The following is a 19,415-nucleotide window of genomic DNA, read 5'->3' on the forward strand; positions in this document are numbered from 1 at the left end:
AGAACCTCTGATTATAGAGCATCTCCTCTTTTTAAGGGTTCCTAGTATGGGATTATTGTTTCCTCTGACACATCTCTTCTCAATTTCTTTATGAAAGTATACCCACAGGGGCTGAAGAACTTTGCTAAAGAGTCCTAAGACCTTGTCATAAAGTTTTGAAATGGATATTACCACAAAAAAGGAATGTTTATACACTAAAGATTTCTACCTATATATACTTACTTTGTTTAAAAGAAAACAAAAAGGCCTTGAAATATTCCAGATTAATTTTGCTGCTAATGTTTACGCTACAGCTTTATCAGAATTCCTTGTTCAGTTACATAAATTGTATCCGTGTAATAGAGGAAGAGCGCTACTTGTTGTTGCTAGGAGGGCTATCCTTGTTGCAGAAGTAATTTAGTCTGTGAATACTGTACTGAAAATGCTAACTGAAATGAGCCTCCTGCACCTAGTGCTGTCTTATAAAAAAAATGATTGCATCTAATCACCCAAACTAAAACTGTTCAGACTCTTAAAATTAAGTTTAAATAGTCAGTAAATAATTTCCCTTAAAATAATATTTTTTCACGGAAGAGGATCACATTTACATTTTGAATTAACAATACAGAACCCCACCCTGAACCTTTTACTCCATTCTCCCCCTCTTTGCTCCATCCCTGTTTTTTCAAAGATCCTTAGCCAAGCTTCAACTTTGATGGATCAACCAAGACTCCAGAAACAGCAAAATGTGCAGCAGCCCTGAAGATTACCTGAGAGTTGTGGAAAAATATACCGAAGTATCTAAACGATTCTTGCAGCAGAGAAATCAGCTAGAGAGCAAAAACTAGAACTAAATCCATGATCATAGGCTAGATTGCTAAATGTTCACAAATTCAGATTACCAAAGGGTTGCTATTAAAATCAATCCAAAGAGGTGCGATAAAGGGCCAGATTGTTCCCAGCTGCTCTGCAGGTTAGCAAAATATGGGAAAAGGTATGAGAAGCCTCCTTGCCCGCTTGTGCAGCAGTTAGGCACAACTGCAATCCATGAACTGACTAAAACAAAGGAAATGTTCCGTCCTAGCACAAGCTACGCCAAAGGGTAAGGAGGAACTGGGATTATTGAGCTACCCTGACACCACTGGCCAATGAAACCTAGGCAGATAATGTAGAGTGGAATAAGCTGCATCCCTGAAAGGGGCATAGCACTAGGCACACTCCCTCCTGTTTGCCAGGGAACTCAATGCTATTAATCGCTACAAGTTACATAGGCTGCCCATATAATTCATTTAATAGATCTGCAGCAGAAATTTCATATTAGAGAATAACATATAGAAAATAATACTTACTGCTATTGGGAAAATCTGAATTTTGTTCCCTGCTACATCTAGAATTCTTAGTTTTCTCAATTTGCAAAGGCCCTAGATGGAAGGGGGGAAACAACGTAATAAAAATTAAAGAATATCAACAACAGTGAACGTGAAGTTAAAATCCCCATGAGACGAGAGAGCAGTCTCGGGCATCAGGAAGCAACAGTACTGACGAAGAGAAACTGAGTTAGCAGATAAAAGAGAAAACAGGAGGAAAACTGAAAATGAATTACAAAAGGGAAGAAGGTATCCATTCTTTTGGTATTATAAAAATAACACCTGCGTTTATCATTCAAAATTCCCATGGATCTCTTATCCCCCTCCCACACATCCTCCCTCGCACCTCATTCTGAATTATTTATAATACCAGTATCTTCTTCTCTACATCAAGGCTTTTCCTGTTTACCACACTGAGCAGCATGTGAATCCACACTTCTCAGACTCCTATCTCTAATTAAAAAAAAACTTTTAAATAGAGCTCCTTCACTTTCAGAATTACTATTGGTTTCCAGCCCTCAATATCTAACTCAATTTTCATTTCTTAAGATAATTGCTTGCATCTGTTTGAATACACAGGATTTTAGTTTCTGCTGGTATTTTTTAAGTGTTTTCAATGACAACTCAAGCAGTAGCTGAAAGCAGCTACCAAGATACAATGGTATTAACAAATGTTTTTAACATTTTCTTTTGTGGCAGCCATCTTCAATTCATTTTATTGATTGGCTTTTACAGATGACAAAGTGAATACAGAAATCAAAGACAAACATTGTGCAATGTACATCCAATACTCCAGTATTCTTTGTAACAAGACAAAGCAAATTCCATCACATACAAGCTTTAAATGTTCCACATTTTATTTCCTCCTCCTTGATGCACATACTGTTGATTGTCCTCTGGTGCTGAGCAAGGGGTAATAGAAAAAGTATTACAATTCCAATCAGAAACAATCTACTAGACACAGGCAGGATTAGTATATGCAATATTCCTGAGAACGTAAGATGAAGACCACTCACTTACTGACATTAATAATACAGCAATTTGTAACTAAAATGCTAGGCAAAAATACATATTTATTTTGATTATTTTAAACTGACAGATGTCCTTTATCTTTTCTTCTAACTTGATAGGATGACAAATGAAAGCTAAGCACAAGTACAATAAATGCAAAATGAAATTTCTCAGTGGATATGCATTTAGGGCCAAATTTTCAAAAGGCAATGGGGCTTAGTGCATCTGCAAAGGGGGGCTTGAGTTAAAAGGAAAACCAGTATGTGAGGTTACTTTTCTTCTGTGGAAGCTGACTAGAATGAGCCAGAGTTTAGACTTTTAACATTTAATATCTAATGCATTTTAGACCTTTATTTAGATTTGACTAAAGCAAGCCCAGCCTTCCAACTCTGACTGAGAGAAATGCTGTTGTATGTATTGGACCCATAAAGAGGCAGAACAGTATTTACATTTATGTTTCTGTTTTATAATACACACACTATGAAGGTGTTTATACTCCACCTGTGCATGTAGAATCCTTTCCAGCTATAACAGAGCTACCACATATTCTCTTAAAGGCGTCACTTTGAGGAATCATGAAGCTAGCTGACATTGTCTATTTAAGTCTTTGCCTAGTATATGTCAAAACAATGAATACAATGAATTTGCATTATAAGTTGCTTCTGGTTCTTTATTGCTTCAGACTTTATGTAATGAGATTCCTTGCAGTCAGGGATGTTATTTCACTCTTTTTTACAATTACTTTCAAAACCTTTCTATCAATTCAGCCAGGACCACTATAGAGAAATGTGCCCTGAGATTTCAAGGGCACTAAACACCTGTATCTCTTCTTGATTCTCAAATGAGATTAGTGGAGCAACCACACATTGTTCGGCAAGCAACTAGTTAGTATGTTTCAAAGTATAGCCCTCTTTGTAGATTTTCTAGAATTAACAGGCTAATTTTCAAAAATGGTCTAACTCTGCATGCTTATGAAACCTAAATTGGTACATGCACGTGGCATGTGTGAATAAATAAGGTAGCCAAGCATCTAATTCCCCTGCTCTGGGCATGAATATTTCAATTCTTGAGTTTCATAGAAGTTGCAAGGCCAAAACTAGGTGCACAAAGATAGAGAAGCTGAGTTGGGGCCCTTTGAAAATTTGACCCCTACTTGTCTAATTTAACTAATAAGGTTTTGGTCCTATTTTGAGAAATAACTAAACCAATCTATTAATCCTTATGAAATTTGAGATGTCCATATTCCTAAAGAAAACAGTATTTTAACAACATATCTCTAAGGGTGGGATTATCAAATGTGCCTTAGTCATAAAAGTCTGACATGTGCACCCAAATCACAAAGCCACTTTGGAAAATTCCACCCTTAAAGATGTGGTATTCAAATGCTTTCTTAAGATATCCATATTCACTGAAAAAGAAAATACTACCATTGAAAGCACAACATTACTCACGTCAGGGAGCACTCCTATTTGGTTTCTTGACAGGCACAGCATTCTGAGATTCGTCATGTATCCAATCTCTTCAGGTACTGTGATGAGACAATTGTGAGATAGATGGAGTTCAGAGAGCTTTTGCAAGGAACATAGCTCTTTGGGAACACTTTCCAGCTGGTTATTGTTTAAATTCATGTTTTCAAGATTTTCTAACCTGTAAAATTAATAAAGGATTTCAATGTACAGCCATGGTAGGCTACAATATGTATCAATTTATTTAAACTTTTACTGTAGAATTTGCTGTACATGGATTACTTCTATTTTTTATTATATACTTTTATATTGAGTAACATATTTATATAAACTGAACTTTATGCTGGCCAACTGTTAAGAGCTAACCCTAGTGGGTAATTGTTAAGGGTTTTCATACAATCACAGAATCATAGGACTGGAAGGGACCTCGAGAGGTCATCTAGTCCTGCACTTACGGCAGGACTAAGTACTATCTAGACCAGTGGTTCTCAAAGCTGGTCCACTGCTTGTTCAGGAAAAGCCCCTGGCTGGCCGGGCTGGTTTGTTTACCTGCTGTGTCCGCAGGTTCAGCTGATCGCGGCTCCCACTGGCCGCGGTTTACCACTCCAGGTCAATGGGAGCTGCGGGAAGCGGTGGGGGCCGAGGGATGTGCTGGCCGCCCTTCCTGCAGCCCCCATTGGCCTGGAGCGGTGAACCGCGGCCAGCGGGAGCTGCGATCGGCCGAAGCTGCGGACGCGGCAGGTAAACAAACCAGCCCAGCCCGCCAGGGGCTTTCCCTGAACAAGCGGCGGACCGGCTTTGAGAACCACTGATCTAGACCATCCCTGACAGGTGTTTGTCTAACCTGCTCTTTAAAATCCCCAACACAGAGATTCCACAACCTCCCTAGGCGACTTATTCCAATGCTTAACTACCCTGACAGGACATTTTTCCTAATGTTCAACCTAAACCATCCTTGCTGCAATTTAAGACCAATGTTTCTTTTCCTATCCTCAGAAGTTAAGGAGAACAATTTACCTCCCTCCTCCTTGTAACAACCTTTTATGTACTTGAAAACTGTTATGTCTCCACACAGTCTTCTCTTCTCCAGACTAAACAAACCCAATTTTTTCAATCTTTCCTCATAGGTCATGTTTTCTAGACTTTTCATCATTTTTGTTGCTCTTCTCTGGACTTTCTCCCATTTGTACACATCTTTCCCAAAATGTTTTAAGTATGTTTTTAAAGTATCCATATGTATACAGTGATAACCACAAATTGTTTGCTCTTATTAAAGGCTCCAAAAACAAAGGAATTGGCCAGAGACATTAAAAGCATAGAAGAAATTGCAGTCTGAATTCCAAACATTTATTATTTTTAAATCCACTCTTCTATTACTAATATATATTAAATAAACTACTTTGGGCTCTTCTACACTTACAGTGCTGTAGCATTTAGTGAAGACGCTACCTATGCTGAGGGGAGAGCTTCTCCCGTCTGCTTAGGTACTCCAACTCCCCAAGGGGTGGCAGCTATGTCGAAGGACGAAGCCCTCCTGTTAACATAGCGCTGTCTACACTAGGAGTTATGTCAGTATCCACACCCTGAGTGATGTAGTTACACCAACATAAATTTGTTGTGTAGACCAGGGCTTATTGTGTTCACGAAACACACATGCTCATCCTGCAGCAGTCAATGAACAAGTAGTTGGAGGCAAGCTGGGGTTACAATGGGGTATGGCTGTTGAGGTACTGACAAGAAATTGTCCTAACAACAACGGGTGACCTATGTAAAATGAGTTAATGGTCTTGGTGGGCACCATGTGAAATGGCACCTTTATCAGCAGCCACAACAGGAAGGTCAAGTACCTTTCTCAACTGTGATCCTCCTAAAACACGCTTTTACACACTTTGTAGCAGAATCAGTAAGAGAAAGCTTGTACTGCTGCTGCTTGTGGTGTGTAACTATTCTATAAGTAAAGGGTTTCAATTTTCTGGTACTGTCCATCTGGCATCGCTCTCAAAATTAACATTTTTTTAAAAAGGAAAAAACATTTTCTCAGATCTACATTAAATGCGATGCTGAAACACAGTCAATTGTCGTGTTGACTTCAGCACTATTTGAAAGGTAGCACAAAACATATGCTCAATGGAAAAGTACACAAGTGCTACAGAAAATATCATTTACGAGCAACTACAAACAATTAAAAAATTATATTAAGAAGTAATCAATGACCTATTCATGTACAAGTACTCACAGTAAGATATCTAGTTTGGGATGTAAATATTATTTTAAAAAGTTAACTGTTTAAACTATTAAAATTATATTATTTAACCGGTTAACTGCTGGGGCTGGGGCTGAGGCTCCTCCCGCTGGCTGGCCAGCAGCTAAAGCTGGGGTTGCTCTGACCGGCTGACGGCTAGGGTTGGGGTTACTCCAGCTGGCTGCGACTGGGGCTGCTTCCGCCAACCGGCCGGCCCGGTGCAGCTGGGGCTGGGGCAGCTCCCGCCGGCCGGCTCAGTGCAGCTGGGGCAGCTCCTACCCACCCGCCTGCCGGGGTTGCTCTGGGGGCCGGCGCAGCCAGAGCGACTCCCGCCGGCTGGACGGCAGCTGGGGTTGCTACCGCCAGCCAGTGGCTAACATCTGGGACTGGAGCTGCTCCAGCTGGCTGGGTGGGGTTGCTCCAGCCAGCCTACCAGCATGGCTGAGGTCACTCTGGCTGGCTGGCCGGCAACCCGCCAGCTGGCCGGCCGCCTCCCAGCTGGCCAGCACAGCTAGGGTTAACAGCTAGGGTAGTTAACCAGTGAGACTAATGCTTACCGTTAACCATCCGTTTACTATTTTATTTATGGAACGGCTGCCGTATGATGAGAGATTAATAAGACCGGGACTTTTCGGCTTGCAAAAGAGATGCCTAAGGGGGAATATGATAGAGGTCTATAAAATCATGATTGGTGTGGAGAAAGTAAATAAGGCAGTGTTATTTACTCCTTCTCATAACACAAGAACTAGGGGCCACAAAATGAAATTAATATGCAGCAGGTTTCATACAAACAAAAGGAAGTATTTTTTCACACAATGCACAGTCGACCTGTGGAACTCCTTGCCAGAGGAGGTTGTGAAGGCCAAACCTATAACAGAGTTCAAAAGAGAACTAGATAAATTCATGGAGGATAGGTCCATCAATGGCTATTAGCCAGAATAGGCAGGTATAGTGTCCATAGCCTCTGTTTGCCAGAAGCTAGGAATGGGCGACAGGGGATGGATCACTTGATGATTACCTGTTCTGTTCATTCCCTCTGGGGCACCTGGCATTGGGCACTGTCAGAAGACCGGATACTGGGCTAGATGGACCTTTAGTCTGACTCCGTACGATCTTAACGGTGCATAGAGCTTTATATAACCCAAACTTATATTTTCTTCCTCTTACTCCTCTTTCCAGTTATTTTTTTTTAAAAAAGATTCTATCACTAGATTCTTCCCATTTTGAGTACAAAACATGGAGCATTTTGCATTTGAAGGTACAAAAATCATTCATTACAAACTACATGTATGGGTCAGAAAAAGCAAACCAAGAAACTGAGGACAGGAAAATCAGACAAAAATGTCAGAATGTAATCATGATTATTTTAAAATCATTTGCTGCTTTTCTGATAAAATGGTTCTTAACATTTTCCAGTGTGAAAACATCTTGAGCCAAATTCAACATTGAAATCAATGGCATTACAACCAGGGATAAACATGGTCCTGTGTGTCTGAAACAGGGTATATTTTTAAAGGATAAGATTACTTGGGTAACTGAAATGTTAGTAAAGATTTTGTACTTTTCATTCCAACTTAATGTTATTCTGCTTGAACATACTGAACATTTTCTTCTATGCAGTTAAGACACTTTTGATGTGCTTACTTGGTAAAATAACTTCTGTTCAAAATGCACTGAAGAAAATATACACCACCACACTGGGAAGATCACAACATATTCACCCAACTACAGAACAGACAGGATGAACTTCTTGGTCAGAAAAACTTGACTAATTAGTGGCCAGAGGGGGCTTCACCCTCCACAATATTTATGAGATTAACCTTTTGTCTACAAAAGACCTCCTTCATCCTCTCCAGCTTCTCTGACATCCATAATATCCTTCAAGCCCATAAAAAAACCACAGTAGTTAGATCATCATCTTTGCCCCATCTAAGTCATCCCCTGTCCTTGAATCCCTCGACCTCAAAGATTCATAGATTCTAAGGCCAGACAGGACCACTGTGTTCATCTGGTCTTGACCCCTTGTATACCACAGGCCACATAACTTCCCCAAAATAATTCCTAAAGCATATCTTTGCTTTCCTAAAGCACTGGTTTGTCCTTCCACATCACATCAAATTCAAGCTTCTCGTCCTTACCACTAAGACCCTGCACAACTCTTCTCCTGTGGCCACTCTTCATCTTGAGTTCAGCCCTCCTGAACTTCCACCCTTAGTCTGGGTTCTGGGGCTTTTGTTTTTGTGAAGACTGCAAACTCTCCAGGGAAGAAACCATGATGTCCTCCTATGCAGTACCTAGCCTAAGTGGCACAATCGCAATAATAGCATAACCCAGGTTGTGCTTTTTAATCTCACAAGCTAAATTTTTGCAATAATGTTAACAACTTTACACGCTAAGGCTTTCTTGAAAAGTTCTTGCTATAAAAGAAGACTGGGATAAAAATTAGAAAGAAATAGCATAGCTATACCTAGTTTCATTCGCTAAAGCACAAGAAATGAGAAGTATATGGTAATAAGAAACAGTACACAGCTTCAATTTTGTAGTTCAGCATATTTTAAAAGATAACACACAAAAGCCAAACTGTTCAGAGAGAATATTTAAAAGATTGGCTTTAGTAGAATTGCTAGCTGGAAGGCCTGTGTGTAGGAACCAAGTCAGAACCGCAACTCTCAAAAGATCTACAAAAAAGTATTTTGAGACAATTATATTCCATTCCTGAGAATGAGGAGGAGTTCATAGTGCATCCCTTTCAAGAAAAGTATCAAAAAGGTAACCTGACCATGTAAGAGTGAGTATACAAGGGAAATGACCACTTTAAAAACAAAACACACCTACAGTTTTTATTTCTTGGTGCTCAACTGTAAATGAAAACGTAGCAGAAGCTTTCCCAACAGTTGAAATTAGTCGTTTGTCAAAATGATAACCATAGAAAAATACTGCATCTAATGTCCACAAAAACTGTACATGAGTATAACATGTACAATATACAGTCAACACAGAGTAAGCCACATAATAACCAAAATTACCTGTGTATTTCTGGAGGAAGATATTTAAGCTTGTTGTTGTTCAGATTGAGAAGTATCAATTTTTCTAATCCATCTGTTAAGAAATACATTCTTACCCAAATGCATATAAAATGTACAATTTTTATTCATCTTTACACTCACTCTCTCTTGGTTTTCTCCTTAGACATACACGTAATGACCCCCCTCTGGCAGGCTGACAATCTACTCTCTTTACTTTCCGTGCCTTGTAGAGTGCTTAAAAGGCAGGCATTTATAACAGGTGAATATCCTGTAAAATTACTAGATCATCTGACAGGTAAAGTTTAACTTCCCTAAATTAACATACAGATGCTGCAGACTTCAAGTATGCACAATTTATATTGAAGTCAATGGGAGCTTTGCATGTGGAAGGATTGTAAAATTATTAGGATTTTATTATGGTGTGTGAATGACAAAATATATTACAAAGACAAGGGTGGGTGAGGTAATATCTTTTATTGGACCAACTTCTGTTAGTGAGAGAGACAAGCTTTCGAGCTACACAGAGCTCTTCTTTAGGTCTGTCTGAGAAAGCTAGGCATGGTATCACAGCTAAATACAAGATCCTCTGAGCATACTCTGTGATATCTGAGTACTTGGCTGTAAATAATAATTTTCTTGGTGTGTTTGTGGTTACTGCTGGACCTACGAAGGTAGGAGTGGTGATCCATAGGTCACATTGAAGGTGATCACTCATGGGCCACCTTGAAGAAAAATTTCTGGACAAATGCACCATGAAACCCATGATATACCTGAGACACACTGATAATATTTTCATCCTCTCAACAAAAGATTTAAACTCCCTCATAGATTTCCACCACAACTTCAACAACCACCAGCCATCCATTAAACTCTCTCTGGAACACTTCCACATTAGCATCATAGAATCATAGAATATCAGGGTTGGAAGGGACCCCAGAAGGTCATCTAGTCCAACCCCCTGCTCAAAGCAGGACCAATTCCCAGTTAAATCATCCCAGCCAGGGCTTTGTCAAGCCTGACCTTAAAAACCATCAACTACCTGGATACAACAATCAGCTTCAGAAACAGAACCCTGAAGACAGCTATGTACAAGAAAGCCACTGATCACCTCACACACCTTCATAGATCCAGTAACCACCCCAAACACACCCAAGAAATCCTTACCTACAACCAGACACTCAGATACCACAGAATATGCTCTAAGAAGAAAGCCCAGAATATACATCTTAACACACACAAAATCGCCTTCACCAAACAAGGACACTCCACCAGAGAAGTTTCATAGAACAGGTCACCCAAATACCCCAAGAGAACTTGCTTCAATACAGAAATGAAACCCCTGCTGATCACACATCCCTAGCTGTCACTTACCACCCCACAATGGAAGCCATCCTGAGTATCAACAAACATCTACAACCCATACTCGATGGGGACCCCATCCTGAAATCTTTCCTGAACCCCATCGTCTGGCCTTCAAACAATGCCCCAATCTCTCCAAGGTCATCATCAGAAACAAGCTCCCCACTGACCAAGACACACCAACTCAAAGCAGCATCAGACCCTGCGAGAACAGATGCAAAACCTGCAAACATATTTCCATTGGTATAACGATCAACAACACCTGTCATAACCATACAGCTAAAGGTAGCCTACAATTCCTCCTTACCTGTAAGGGATTAAGAAGCTCAAATAACCTGGTTGGCACCTGACCAAACGGACCAATGGGGAAAGAAGATACTTTCAAATCTTGGGGGTGGGGAGGGGGCTTTGTTTTGGTGTGTTCTCTTGGGCAGCAGAGAAGCATCAGCTCAGGAAACTCCTTCTCCTATAAAACCACCCTAAAAGTCTCTCATATTACAAAAATTGTAAGTAAAAGCCAGGCAAGGTGTGTTAGATTATCTTTTGTTTTGCTTATGAATTTTTCCTTTGCTGGAGGAAGGTTTATTCCTGTTTTTTGTAACTTTGAAACTAAGCCTAGAGGAAGTTCTGTTGTGTTTTTGAATCTTTTGTTACCCTGTAAAGTTATTTTCCATCCTGATTCTATAGAGGTGATTTTTACCTTTTTTTTAAATAAAATGTTTCTTTTAAAGAACCTGACTGATTTCTCTATTGTCCTAAGACCCAGGGGTTTGGGTCTGTGATCACTTTGTAACCAATTGGTTAGGATATTATTCTCAAGACTCCCCAGGAAATGGGGTATAAGGGCTTGGGGGGATATTTTGGGGGAATAGGAACTCCAAGTGGTCCTTCTCCTGATTCTTTGTTAAATCACTTGGTGGTGGCAGCGCAGTGGGATCATTTTGAACCAAAAGCACAGTAGGATTTTAAAAGGACAATTTTTTTTTCCTTTTGGCTGCTTGGAAAGCAGGGGGGGGGTTTTTTTTAGGATTTTTTTATTTTTAAGCTGTGAGAGGCTGGAGTTTTCTTTCTCTGCCTGAGGACAGGGTAGTTAACCTCCTGCAGGGAAATTCACACGCTTTTTTTTTTCTTTCTAGCTCCCGGGTAGGCTAGATTAAACACAGAAAGGCTAGGATGACTGATGGTGACGTCCAAAAGAAATCAGAATTAGCCAGATTTGAAGCTGATGAGAAACAAAAAGAACATGATAGACGGATGGAGGCAGAAAAAGCTGCCCATGAGAGAGCTATGGAGGCCCAGCAGCATGCTCAGGAGGAGAGGGAAAGAGAGAGGAAGCATGAACTGGAGTTAGAGACAAAACGCTTAGAGATAGAAGGGGCTAAGCAGAATATACCAGACAACCCTAGCAATCCTTCTCCAGGTACCACTTCCCATCCCAGAAAATTCCCCACCTACAAGGTAGGCGATGATACAGAGGCCTTCTTAGAAAATTTCGAAAGGGCCTGCCTTGGGTACAGCATCTCTACAGACTAGTACATGGTGGAGCTGAGGCTGCAGCTCAGTGGACCCTTAGCAGAGCTGGCGGCTAAAATGCCTAAGGAACACATGAACAGTTATGAACTTTTTTAAAAACAAGCCAGAATCAGAATAGGGCTAACACCTGAGCATGCCCGTCAGCGGTTCAAAGCTCTAAAGTGGAAACCGGATGTGGCATTTTCCTGACACGCCTACCATATTGTGAAAAATTGGGATGCCTGGATATCAGGAGCAAGCGTTAAATCTCTGGAAGATCTGTCTTTCCTAATGCAAATGGAGCAGTTCTTAGAGGGCATTCCTGAAGAAATAGAAAGGTACATCCTAGATGGGAAACCCAAAATGGTAATCGAGACGGGGGAGATTGGACCCAAATGTGTTGAGGTGGCGGAAAAGAAAAAAAACTAGCAGCAGTTGGAGCAGCTATCAGAAGGGGCAACCCAAGACAACACCTTATCACCGGGGGCAGCCCAAGGCCCCACCTACATCCCAAGGAAAAACCCAAACACTCTGTCACCCCACACCAGTCTCCAGCAACCCACCTCACCCCAGTGACCAGTCAGCTGGGCAATGTTTTAAATGTAATGAGCTGGGGCATGTGAAGGCCAACTGCCCCAAGAAACCCAACAGACTGCAGTTCATTACACCAGAGTCACACCAAAGGTCCTCAGACTCAGATGCCTCCCAGGTACCCTCAGAGCAAAGGGAAACTGTGAGCGTGGGCGGGAAGAAGGTTATCGCGTGAAGGGACACTGGAGCACAGGTGTCAGCTATCCACCAATCCTTAGTGGACCCCAAATTCATCAACCCAGAGGCCCAAGTGACGATTCAACCCTTCATGTCAAAATCTTTAAACTTTCCTACAGCTGAGTTGCCTGTCCAGTACAAGGGCTGGTCAGGAATGTGGACTTTTGCAGTCTATGATAATTATCCCATTCCCATGCTGCTGGGGGAAGACTTGGCCAACCATGTGAAGCTAGCCAAGAAGGTGGAAATGGTCACCCGCAGCCAGGCTAAGGGAGCTGTCACACCTAGCTCTGTTCCTGAGCCTTCAACAAGGGCCCAGTCTGTGTTATCAGAGACCAGACTGAGGTGGTGGAACCAGACCCCATGCCAATGTCTCCGACAGCAGTAGTGCAATTGGTTAGGATATTATTCTCAAGCCTCCCCAGGAAAGGGGGTGTAAGGGTTTGGGGGGATATTTTGGGGGAATAGGAACTCCAAGTGGTCCTTTCCCTGATTCTTTGTTAAATCACTTGGTGGTGGCAGCATACCGTCCCAGGGCAAAGAATTTCTGCCTTGGGGAAGTTTTAACCTAAGCTGGTAGAAATAAACTTAGGGTTTTTTTCATGCAGGTCCCCCCATCTGTACCCTAGATTTCAGAGTGGGGAGGGAACCCTGAAATGGTAGCAGAGGATGGTTTATAGGAGAAGGAGTTTTCTGACCTGATGCTTCTCTGCTTCCCAAGAGAACACACCAATACGAAGCCTTCCACCCACACCCCCAAGTTTGAAAGTATCTTCTTTCCCCATTGGTCCTTTTGGTCAGGTGCCAACCAGGTTATCTGAGCTTCTTGACCCCTTACAGGTAAGGAGGAATTCTAGGCTACCCTTAGCTGTATGGTTATGACACCCCACACAATGCACCTATCAAGATCCCTGTGTCCTACACATACCTATCACAACAACATGTGGTGTTCCTCATCCAGTGTACTAAATGCTCTAATAACAAGTATGTGGGCAAAACCGGACAGTCACTATGCTCTCAAATGAACTCACGCCGGAAAATGATTAAAGGTAAAAACACCATATGACGTCTGGGCGAACACTTTTCACAAAGTGATAACTTTGTCTGACCTATCAGTCCTCATCCTTAAAGGAAATTTGCATAACACTTTCAAAAAATAAGCCTGGGAGCTTAAATTCATAATTTTGATAGACACCTGAAAAACCATGATATTCATAAAGACATTGGATTTACGGCCTATTGCAACAATCCATAACTCAGCAATCCCCCTTTTATGACTACAGAGCTGTTAATGGCCCACTTCACCCTGAATGGTCCCTTAGAATGTATACTAACTACTTATACACCTCCACCCCAATATAACACGGCCCGATATAACGCGGGTTCGCATACAACGAGGTAAAGCTCTGACACGCTGCTCTGAGCAGCATGTTAAGGATGCCAGGCCAGGGATGAGGGGTTGCATAAGGGGCAGAGGGTCTCAAGGGTGGTCAGGGGCTCCCCCCCTGCAAAGGTCTGGGAGGCAGACGCTGCAGGGGGCACTTTTGGGGGCCCCACAGTCGCAGAGTGGCACAGGGGATTAGATGGGGGCCAGGAGCAGCCCTCTCTGCTTCCCTCGTCCCAGCCCCAACAGCGTTGCTCGAGGGAGGAGGTTTGGGGGAAGGGATCCCCCCTGCACTCACTGGCAGCGGTGGAAGCAGAGCAGCCCGGCCCCAGCCCGCTCCACTCCACCAGCTCCCAGCCATGGCACTCCGTTTCCCGATGCAGGTGAGTGCAGGGGGCGTTCTTTCCCCAACCTCCCCACACTCACCGGCAGCAGGAGGCGGAGCGCCGCGGCTGGGAGGTGGCAGAGTGGAGTGAGCTGGGGCCGCGTTGCTCCGCTTCCTGCCGCTGCCGGTGAGTGCCTGTCAGGGGGCGGGGGTGTGGATAGGGGTTGGAGCAGTCAGGGGAGAGGGAGCAGGGGGTGGGGTCCTGGGAGTGATTAGGGATAGGGGGGGTCTCTGGAGGAGGCAGTCAGGGAACAAGGAAAAGGGGGGGTGGGAGGAGGCAAAGCAAGTTCTATATAATGTGGTCTCACCTATAACACGGTGAGATTTTTTGTCTCCTGAGGACCGCGTTATGTCGGGGTAGAGGTGAACTAAACTATTTGTTCCATCTTGTTGTTAGCTGTGACACTCTGCATACTTTTCCCAGACCTGAAAAGGAGCTCTGTGTAGCACGAACACTTGTCTCTTTCTCCAACAGAAGCTGGTCCAATAAAAGATACTACCTTGCCTCCCTTGTCTCTCTCATATCCTGGGACAAACTTAGCTATAACAACACTGGATACAAATAAATAGTTGACTCTTTTATATATATTCTTTCTGAAGAAAGGCACATAAGGATAATGAATCATTGCTCATTCATAACTTATGCTGGTACTGATGTAGTATACTGACTTTGGGGTGCAATTATTCCATCATAGAAAGACAGCATACTTATGGCAAGTACCTCTTTTTATGACTTATTTTCTTTCTTGCTTTTTTTGCAAATGGTTGTTAATAATAGCTGTCATTCATTCATTCATCTATATGTAGACCTGTGTGAAAACTTTGGCTTTGCACAGATTTCTGAGAACATTTTCTTTACTTCTGAGCCCTGAAGTTATTTAATCTTGCCATGACGATAGGTGGTTTCATTCTGACTTGTACAGCTCTGCCTTCATAGGTTATAAGCCAAGAAGGGACCACTGTGATCATCTACTCTAACCTCCTGCATAACACAGACCAGAGGACTTCACCACATTAATTCATTTTAACTAGAGTGTATCTTTTAGAAAGATAGCCAATCTTGATTTAATAATTTCCAATGTTGGAGAAATCCACCACAGTCCTTGGTAAATTGTTCCTATGGTTAATGTTTCTGTATCAGCCAACACAACAAGGTTGCAATCCTGATAAGGGCCTCTGAGCGCTAGTGCAATAAATATGATAATTAATAAATAAATAAAATGTTATTTTTTTTGGCAGATGTCTGGTTAAGGAGTCAAATACCAGGCAGATTTTTAAAATAAAAGAAGCTGGAAACATTTATTAATAAACGCATTTGTATTTTTAGTTATAAATGCCAAAATAATATCTCAAGCAGAAGCAGGAGGTAATCCCCCACATGTTGTACAATACTGCACAACCAGGTAGCTGCATTTTAGGAAATTTCTGCTTCCTTGTGAAATATCTACCATAGGCAACTACTGAAGGCATAACATCACTAGTTCTGCCCGAGATGGAAAAGCTTAGGTGTGTAGGTATTTCAGAGAATGTTGTTAAAGAGAATTTAGTCAGATTGTTGCTAATGCTTACGGTTACCACTTCAGTGGCACAGGAATAGGGGGGCACAGAGGGCCATGGCCCTCCCACTCACTGGGGCAAACCCTGCCCCCTTCTCCTCCTCTCCCCCCCCCCCCCCCCCCCCCCCGAGACCCCACACCCCCGGCCAGGCCAGCAGTCGGTGGAGCCCAGCCCAGCAGTCGGTGGAGCCCAGCCCGGCCAAGCTGTGGGAGCTGCGCAGACTCTCCACCTGCCCATGGTGCAGCAGGGCTGAAAGCAGCCACCGGGCCATGTTCCCGCTCTCCAGGCTCCCTGCCTGGCCCATGGAAGATCGAGGTGGAGGGTCCACAACTCTGCACCAGCTCCCCACAGCTGCCTGCGTGGCTCTCACCAACCTAGCTCCGGGGGGGGGGGCAGGAATACCCTGCCTCAGAGCCGCAGCCCAGCTGTGGTAAGGGTCGCGTGGGCAGCTGTGGGGATCCGCGGAATGGACTCTCCATACCGCAGGCAGGTGGAGGGTCCGTCATGGCTCCCCACAGCTGCCCGCACAGCTCTTATCATGGCCAGGCTGCAGCTCCAAGGCACTCCCGGGCCAGAGTTGGGTCAGGGAGAGCCGCATGGGCAGCTGTGGGGAGCACGGGACACAGACAGTAGTTTGATCCCACCCCCACCATGGCCGGGAGGGGCTTCCTAGACCCCTCCGACTTCCAGCTTGGGCAGGGGCCCTCCACCGCCCCCCCACACACACACTTTTGGGAAAGCTCTGACGCCCTTGCTACTGGTCACATAACTAATTTAATAAGACATATAAAGAAAATTGCATACTGCATTAATATGTAACTTTTTCTTCCAAACATAACAATTTTCCATACAGAGCAATAAAAAGTTTATAAAACAGGTATGAAAAATACTGCACTCTTTACCAAACAATCCTGTTCAGTCTGAATATATAAAATAGCTAAAGTATTATTATAGTTTAAGTCTAAAAACACTAATTACTTAATTGTCTGTTTTGATTTGACTTTGATTTACCAAATATTGTGGGCGATATTGTAGTAATCTTATTTCCAAACAAGTGAAGCTTTTGCAGTGAACTGAGATATTTCAGCTGTTCTGGAACTTCCTCAAAGATATTGTTTCCCAAATTTAGTTCCCTCAACTATAAAGAGATATTTATAAATGTTCTTTCACATTGTATCCTCCTTAGCAAAGAAAGACTGAAAAACATAAGCTGATCACATTTTAAACACAAGTGCCCAGGAAATTAAGACCTTTATTAAATTTCCCTTCTATTCTCCCTATATTACAGAAAATTAATGCATACATTCAAAGTACATATAATAAAACAATTTCATGTAGCATAAGATTAGTTTTAGGAAAATTCCATTTTACTCTTCTAATTAGTTAACATAAAATAACTAATTAAATTGTCAACAAAATATATAACAAACCAACAATACTAAGAAAAGGGGTGGATCCTGTTACACAAATATAAATGCAGTATAACTCTGTTGAAATCAATAGTTACTGGTGTAACTAAGAACAATTTTACGTTGGAATTTCAATAATTTCTGGAGGGATGAGGGTAAAGGAATGTTTAATCACATCTAGGAATTAGTGTAGTTTATTTAGTACACACATATTTGCACACTCAAAACTAATCTTAACACCCCAGAAAAATTCACACATCTTACACAGATTACATAAATAAATTAGGGCTGTCAAGTGATTAAAAAAATTAATCGTGATTAATTGCATTGTTAAACAATAATAGAATACCATTTATTTAAATATTTTGGATGTTTTCTACATTTTCAAATATATTTATTTCAATCAGAATACAGAATACAAAGTGTACAGTGCTCATATTTCTTTTTTATTACAACCTAATATAAGTACTGTAGTGCAATCTCTTTATAATGAAAGTTGAATTTACAAATGTAGAATTATGTACAAAAAAACTGCATTAAAAAATAAAAATGTAAAACTTTAGAACCTACAAATTCACTCAGTCCTACTTCAGCCAATCCCTCAGACAAACAAGTTTGGTTACAATTTACAGGAGATAATACTGCCCACGGCTTGTTTACAATGTCACCTGAAAGTGAGAACAGGTTTTCGCATGGCATTGTTGTAGCTGGCATCGCAAGATATTTACATGCCAGATGCGCTAAATATTCACATGTCCCTTCGTGCTTCAACCATCATTCCAGAAGACACGCATCCATGCTGATGACGAGTTCTGCTTGATAATGATCCAAAGCGGAGTGGACCGATGCATGTTCATTTTCATCAGGAGTTAGATACCGCCATCAGAAGGCTGATTTTCTTTTTTAGTGGTTCGGGTTCTGTAGTTTCCGCATTGGAGTGTTTCTCTTTTAAGACTTCTGACAGCATGCTCCACACCTCATCCCTCTCAGATTTTGGAAGACTCTTAAACCTTGAGTCAAGTGCCATAGCTATCTTTAGAAATCTTACATTGGTACCTTCTTTGCGTTTTGTGAAATCTGCAGTGAAAGAGTTCTTAAAATGAACAACATGTGCTGGGTGATCATTCGAGACTGCTATAACATGAAATATATGGCAGAATATGGATAAAACAGAGCAGGGGACATACAATTCTCCCCCAAAAGTTCAGTCACAAATTTAATTAACACATTTTTTTTTAACAAGCATCATCAGCATAGAAGCATGTCCTCTGGAATGGTTGCCAAAGCACGAAGGGGCATATTAATGTTTAGCATATCTGACACGTAAATACCTTGCAATGCCAACTACAAAAGTGCCATGCGAACGCCTTTTCTCACTTTCAGGCGACATTGTAAATGAGAAGCAGTCAGCAGTATCTCCCATAAATCTAAACAAACTTGTTTGTCTTAGCAACTGGCTGAACAAGAAGTCGGACTGAGTGCACTTGTAGGCTCTAAAGTTTTACATTGTTTTGTTTTTGAGTGCAGGTATGTAACAAAATCTACATTTGTAAATTGCACTTTCACGATAGAGATTGCACTACAGTACTTGTATGAGGTGAGCAATATTGCTTGTGTTTATTTTTACACTGCAAATATTTGTAATCAAAATAATAATATAAAATGAGCACGTGTTCTGTGTTGTAATAAAAAAATCAATATATTTGAAAATGCAGAAAAACATCAAAAATATTTAATACATTTCAATTGGTATTCTATTAACAGTGCGATTGTGATTAATTTTTTTAATCACAGTTAATTTTTTTGAGATAATCACGTGAGTTAACTGTGATCAATTGACAGCCCTAAAATAAATCTAAAATCCAGAGGCTGACATAGATAAACCCTAGGATGCAACAATGAAGAGACTTTTCCAGAATCACACACATTGAATAGCAAAGGCTCTGCCTC

General features: G+C 41.7%; 1 protein-coding gene across 1 annotated transcript in view; it reads right to left on the reverse strand.

Moving 5' to 3' along the window:
- The window catches only part of LRRC69 (leucine rich repeat containing 69), a 53,977-nt gene that overhangs the window by 32,651 nt on the left and 1,911 nt on the right, over nucleotides 1–19,415 (reverse strand). Inside the window, exons 2-5 of the mRNA XM_073330603.1 lie at nucleotides 17,068–17,194; nucleotides 9,092–9,164; nucleotides 3,809–4,004; nucleotides 1,329–1,400 (exon numbers count right to left, since the gene is read on the reverse strand). Of these exons, the coding sequence (XP_073186704.1) occupies nucleotides 1,329–1,400; nucleotides 3,809–4,004; nucleotides 9,092–9,164; nucleotides 17,068–17,194 (468 nt within the window). The remainder of the gene's footprint in view (nucleotides 1–1,328; nucleotides 1,401–3,808; nucleotides 4,005–9,091; nucleotides 9,165–17,067; nucleotides 17,195–19,415) is intronic.

Source organism: Lepidochelys kempii, chromosome 2 (genome assembly GCF_965140265.1).
Source record: "Lepidochelys kempii isolate rLepKem1 chromosome 2, rLepKem1.hap2, whole genome shotgun sequence".
Classification (NCBI taxonomy): domain Eukaryota; kingdom Metazoa; phylum Chordata; order Testudines; family Cheloniidae; genus Lepidochelys; species Lepidochelys kempii.